General features: G+C 53.2%; 1 protein-coding gene across 4 annotated transcripts in view; it reads right to left on the reverse strand.

The window, feature by feature from the left end:
* Positions 1-8: 8 nt before the first annotated feature.
* The window catches only part of TSC1 (TSC complex subunit 1), a 42,813-nt gene continuing 36,439 nt past the window's right edge, over positions 9-6,382 (reverse strand). For all 4 annotated transcript variants that reach the window (XM_019639157.1, XM_019639174.1, XM_019639148.1 and 1 more), the window contains 3 exons: positions 3,837-4,024; positions 3,590-3,751; positions 9-3,171 (listed from right to left, as the gene is read on the reverse strand). In XM_019639157.1, coding sequence (XP_019494702.1) covers positions 2,649-3,171; positions 3,590-3,751; positions 3,837-4,024 — 873 coding nt within the window. In that variant the 3' untranslated portion in view covers positions 9-2,648. The remainder of the gene's footprint in view (positions 3,172-3,589; positions 3,752-3,836; positions 4,025-6,382) is intronic.

The raw sequence follows: 6,382 nt of genomic DNA on the forward strand, positions 1-6,382 counted from the left end.
CCCCCCACCCCATGATACTGTAGTGCTCCTTTTAGAAACAAATTCCATGCTGCTCAAGCAGACTCCCGTCTTCTCAGGGTCTATGCCGCCCTGTTAGTGTCAGGTGGGGATCAGGACATTGCCTCCACTGCTGAGGCAAGCAGGTGACTCTGATGGAGGCCCCTAGCCCTAACACGTCAGCGCCACACCGCTCAGTCACCACAGACAGGCTCCACCCGGGACCCCGGCTGTCTGATGCCTGTGGCCTGCCCGTTCCCAGGCCGGGATTCTCAGGACTTCCTCTACTGTCACCTCTCCATCCTTAAAAATGCTCCCTGCAGCATGATCAGATGACCCGTGGACTCTTGGCAGGTTTATCAATTTCAAAACAAAACAAAACCTGACTATTGACCCGAGTCCCTTGCAACAGAAAAGCCTACACTTTCAGGCTGGGTAACTTCAACATGACCACCCAGCCTTGGCTGAATAAAACCCATGGCCTCCTAGAACCCAAAGGAACCTGGGTGCAGCGCCTCTGGGCCAGCTGTAGTTGCAAAGCTGAGCAAACGGACACCCCCGGCCAGAGGGATGTGCCAAGGGCTGCAGGCCCCAAGCCCTGCTGTGGGGCCGCGAGCTCAGCTGGGCCGCAGTCCACTTACCCCGCTGCCCACTTCTTCCCAACACTTGTACAAGCTGCTAGTTTTTAAAAAGGTTTTCTTTCTTTCCATTGGCCTCCTTGCCCTTGTCGATTAGTCAGGGGAAAGGCTCCGATTAAAGCGCCTGGTATCTTGTTCTGTGGCAGACCTCCTGGGCGTGGGGAGGGGTCAGCTTTTAGAACCGCTTTCAATAGCCATCCTGTAACATTTTTTTTTTCCTTTCTGAATTTGTCTGTTTTCTTTTTCTAAACCTGAACTAGGAAACTGGAACGAATTAGACTTTAAGCTTTCCTTTGGCCAAAGCTAAATTAAACGTGTGGCGTTATTAATACCCTCCCTGCCAGGGCCGTGCGGGGCCGCGAGCAGGTGGACACACACCCCTCCGGCTGGAATCGGTCAGTGAGGCCTGCTATCCTGTCCCAAGGCGGTCCTCCGTCCCACGGCCACGGTGATGCTGTCTCTCGTTATCTGGCTCCTTGGGGTTACGGATGCCAGACTACTTACTGCCACACTTTAAAAAAGAGACTTCGACCCTGACATGCTGGAAGCTTCCATATGCAGGAAGATTTCGTACCATTACAGTTTCTTTTCCCTCTTCATGGCTGAACCCTTCTATACTTTTAACTGAAAGAAGAGAAAGAGAACAGCCAAGTTCATTGGCTCTTTCCTACCAGTCTCTCCTTGCCTCAGCTGGAACACTAGGCAAGAATTCTTAGGCTTCTAGCATTTATTTCAGGAGCATGTGCCGAGTTCCGATTCTCTGTCACCTCCACGTTCTGACTGGTGTCACCTCTGAGCATGCGCGGGCAGCCCAGCGGGTCCCCGACAGTCAGCCTGTCAGCAACACTCTCCATGACTCTGCCTTAAAATGCTCTGCCACCACTACCGTGGGAGAGTAGCAGCATCGAGCTCCCTGGAGAGTCGGCCCCTGAAATCAGAATTGGGGTGAAAAAGCTGAGACCTTTTTGGTGGCCTAGAACCTACTATAGTGAGGCGCCTCTAACAGCCTGAGAACAACGGTCATAGAAATTGAGAAAAGACTCTTTGGACCTTCCGAGCCATCCTGCTGCAGTGTCACAAAGAAGCTGACATCAACGAGAGGCGCGTGGGAACACGAAGGGAGGCACAGAGCATGGGCTCGGCCGGCCCGGCCTGGGGGGACGGTCTTCACCCCCAGGGGCCCCTTGGCTCCCGGCTCCTCCCTTCCTTCCGTCCTGCAGGGAGCAGGCTTCCCACCCACACACCTGCTTGCGGTCGGAACAGTACCAGCGTTCGAGCAAACACCAAATAAATAAGAGGTAGTGGGAGTGGGACAAGCGTTCCCGGCGGGGGCGGGGGGGGGGCCTCCACAGTGCCAGCTCCAGGCTCTCCCAACGGACGTCTGTTCACACAGAACTTTCTAGGAAGCTTATGAGAACTGCCAAAAGAGGTGGTCGAGCCACTGGTTTTCTAGACCTGCTGCTTTACAGGCTGAGCTTCAGAGCCAAAAGCAGCGCAGAAGTCTCACAGAAAAGCTTCCATGTGAAGGCGGGCGGCTGTGCATGCTCCGTCCTCCCGGGAAGGGAGGAAAGCAGACTTACCTGCAGTGCCCCCGTCACCTGGGCTCACGGGGAGCCCACCCAGTTATCTGAGCCTCAGAGAGAGCGGTGTGTTAGACTCAGAGATTAAATTTGGCCTCATATTGCACTGGTTCAAAGGACACGACCCTTTGTGGGGGCGGGAAAGGAAGAAAACAAAGCTACTGAGGAATGCAAACTGGCCCTGGGATTAGTCCACACTGCTAGGCAAATGAGAGAGAGGTTCGGGGCGGGGCTGAGGGGAGGGTGAAGAGGCATTTCAACGCCAGATCCGAAAACCGTTGCGCATCCCGTCAATTGTCAAAAGGACCTCCATCCCATTTCCACTGTGTGAGCTAGCCACTCAAACTCTGGAAACAGGACAGCTCTGAAACGTGCGTCCACACCTCCTGTCCACGTCAGCAGTACGCAAGTTAACACTGATGGGCCAGCAGCCTTAGCTGTGTTCGTGATGGGTCTCGTTGTAGTCCATGATACGGAGCTGTCCAACACTGTCCGGGGGCGGGGGGGACGGGTGCGGGCCGTCCGCGGGCAAGGGAGGCTTGGCTTCCACGCCCGCATCTTTGCCCAGTTCTGTCTTTAGGGCCTCGGGAAGGCTACTGACGGTCACGCCATCCTCGTCACACTGGCTCTCGCTCTTATTACGAAATAACTCTCGAGCCTTCATGCCCAGGAAGCTTTTGGAACTGGGCAGTGAGCCGACAGTCGTAGGGGTGCTGGAAGAGGGCTCGCCCACCGCAAACTCCCAGCGGCTGCTGAACGGGCCGGCCCGCTGGCTGGAGGGCTTCTCGGGGGTAGAAAGCTCACTGCTGCTGCTGCTGCCACCTCCGCCTCCTCTCCCCCCACCGCTGCCCCGGGTGCTGCCAGGGCGGGGGGGGTTGGTCTCCCCGTTGCGGCCAGATGCCTCTTCACTGTGCCCCGTTACAGAATCCAAGCAGCCATCGTTACAACAGTCGAACCTGTAAGAAATCCAAGGAGAAGAAAAACAGGCGGTGATTGCAGCGCCCGGGCCTGGGAGGCGTGGGGTTACACGGACGCTCGCTCACACTGACACTGGCCTCTGTCAGCCTGCTCTGTGTGTTATCACAGGAGACTCAAGCATGAAGCCACACCAGGAGAACCTATGAGCAGGGGTAGCACAGGGCAATCTTAAAATACAACACTCCCTGTGACCACATGGAGTGCTTTGGGGCCAAGGAAGAAGGAACACGGGACGCATTCTGAGGACGCAGTCCGGCTGGCTCCGAGACAGAGGGAGCTGAGCGCCGCGGCCCCGTCTGTCAGGCTGGGACTGCTCCTCCCACCTCCTGACGCAGTCCCGCCTCTGCGAGTGGCAGCTCAGAGACAAGGCCACACATGCCAACTCTTCATGCCTACCTTTCTTCTACTGCCTCAGCTGCTTCTGTTTTTTCTTCTTCAAGTTTTTTCAGGAGGCCATCTTTCTCCAACCTGCTATATAAATCTAAGATCTCCAATTCGAATACTTGGGTAATCCTCTTCTGCGCCTCATACCTGCTTTCTGCGGCCTGCAGCTGTCCTCTGAAAGATACAGACCCCCCCGAGTGTGGGCAGCTCCACTTCCCAAGGAGCACATCCCTGCAGAAGCCTTTCCCGGGGGAGTTACCTTGCCTGGAGCTTGACATCCTCTAAATACTTCTTCTGTTCCAAAAGAAGGTGATCTTTCTTGGCCAGGTGAGATTCCAGTTCCAAAATCCTTTTCTGGGAGGTGTCGAGCCTCTGATTCTGCTGGAGAACATGGCTTCTGTTTTTTTCTAGTTCTTTCCGATACGCAGCTTTCATCATTTCCACTTCCTAAAAGAGGCGCTGGAGTTAGTACTTTTAGAAAATGAACATGCCATATCCACTTTGAAAAATCCAGGTAATAAGCGCAGAGAAGGTACTTTGGTATACTGCTAGTGGAAATACTGGGTTGTCGCAAAAGTCATGACATATTTTTTTCTGTTTGTTATTGCAAAAATGCGTCATGACTTTTCTGACAACCCAATATAAACCGGTACAACTTTCTGGAAAGTAAGCTGGTGTTAAGTAGTAGCCTAGTAACCCCTCCTGAAACTTATCCCCAAGGAAATCATTTGAAACATGAACCGACACTTTGGCACAAAAAGTAATTATCACAGCATATTTAGAAGAGCAAAAGAAACCTAGAAACACTGTTAAAGCTAATGTCAGGGAAACAAGTAAATTAAAGTACATCTTACGAGTTTTTTTAAATGATATGCATCAGTAAAACGATAAAAAAGCAGACTATAAAACCCTGTGACTAGATGATGATCAACTACGCCAACACATCCATTCACACATCTGTTCACACAGCACCAAATGACAATACGCCAACATCCCACTGTGCTTCAGCAGTGTATTGTGGGCCATGTGTTTTCTTTTCTAGCCTTCTCCCTCTCCTCGCGCCAGCGTAGGTGAAGCTCGAGAACCAAACAGAATGAGCAGCTTCGCGAAGGCAAAGCAGCACCTCGGACGGGGAGGCCTGATGAGGTTCGTCCATCATGTCTGGCAAATGGCCGGCCTGCTGATGGATCGAAACAGCTGAAACCCACAGCAAGTCTGCAGGAACGCTCAGAAAAGCGGTCAAAGCGGCTTCCCTAACAAGCACATGTTCCATTTGTGTTGTCTGTTTTTACTGGGGTGAAACACAGATAAGAAAAGTTACCACACGTTTGTGTTTTTGAAAAGATAAGAAGCCGTAAGGAGCAAGGAGAGAAGCTTCCAGGAAGGCGTCCCTGGCTCGAGGCCGACCAGTGAGCGCAGTGCTCGCTGGGTGCAGAACGCCACAGACTGAAGCTCAAAACTGGGCACCGGGAACGCCGCCATCCCAGCTGTGCCAATGGCTCCACACGTCCGCGCAGGTCAGGCAAGCAAATCGGACCTGCCATGAATGACAGCAGCCATTCATGGAGAACCAAACAAGGCACAGAGCGAGGGGCATCCACGAGCTTTCACCAGCCTCACGATCACGGCACGCAGTGCCGCCGGCCCTTCCGGCCACTCCCAACCTGGTGTTTAGATACCCACTGCCCCACACTTGACTGAGCGAGAGAAAGCTAGCTCGGTCCAGGGGCAAGGTTCCCGATGGGCGCACGACACTCCTGGCCTATGGCCGCACAGGGAGTCTGGTGGAGGGCTCCTGGGAAAGCTTCTCAGCTGAGAGGCCCGCAGGGAGCGATGCTCTCCAGGACATCACGGCGGCTACCCGGGACAGCGGTCCCTTCAGCACACACCCCGCACCATGAGCACAGCTCGCTGACGCCAAGGCCGACAGAACAGGTCAGGCAGCGCAGGCTCCCTGAGGCTGTTCCTAGATTGCTCACTTGATCAATCCAGAACTCACCCGCCTCAGGACTCCGTCTCAAGTGACATAATGAAATGGCTTATTGGAAAGCCAGTTTAGTTTGGCTTTGGTCGCTGCTTACGAGGGAAGGCATCCTGTGCCCAGTTTTATAAACAGGTCAGCTGGCTTGCTAGAGGCCCCAACTGTCCGAGTGTTCCAACCACGAGACGCCCCAAAACAAGGCCGTCTCTACCTGTCTCCGGGGACGTTAGGACGCATGTAAGTGACTTTCCCGGAGATCCTCTTGGCCCGCAGTTCTCTCTTCCCCCCTTTCTTTTCCCAAAGCGATTATACTTCCAAAATAAGTGACACCTGGTTTCTAGAGAAAGTTCCACATTTAACATCCTTCTAAAGGGAGTCTGAATCTGCGAGCTGAGAGAAGCTGAGAAATAAGGAGTAATTCCATTATAAAAATTACATCTCTCTGGTTCCAAGACTACTCTCTCTATTTGGCCAAAAGAGATGCTTTACAAAGAACGCCCAGGTGTGATGGAGAAGTTAATGACAGGAAACATCTGAGCATTTACTGTTCAAGTTCCATTCCCGACTCATTCGCTAACATTACCCGAGGCTATTTATAAAGTGACACAAAACTTCTGCTTCAACACCATTGGTGAGGCTGTAATTAACGTAAGATCATCCTGATGCTGGCCTTGTTGCCAGGACTGAACCTCCATCTGCTGACATTAAACTCGACATGAAAAGGGAGAAAAAATACGCACACCAGTACATACCCAGTCCTGACGATTGCGTTTAACACGAGTGGCTGCCCATCCCCGCCCTCTCTCTCCTCCCCTCCCCGCCCT

The sequence above is a fragment of the Hipposideros armiger genome, unplaced genomic scaffold, assembly GCF_001890085.2.
Source record: "Hipposideros armiger isolate ML-2016 unplaced genomic scaffold, ASM189008v1 scaffold_3, whole genome shotgun sequence".
In the NCBI taxonomy this organism is placed as follows: Eukaryota; Metazoa; Chordata; class Mammalia; order Chiroptera; family Hipposideridae; genus Hipposideros; species Hipposideros armiger.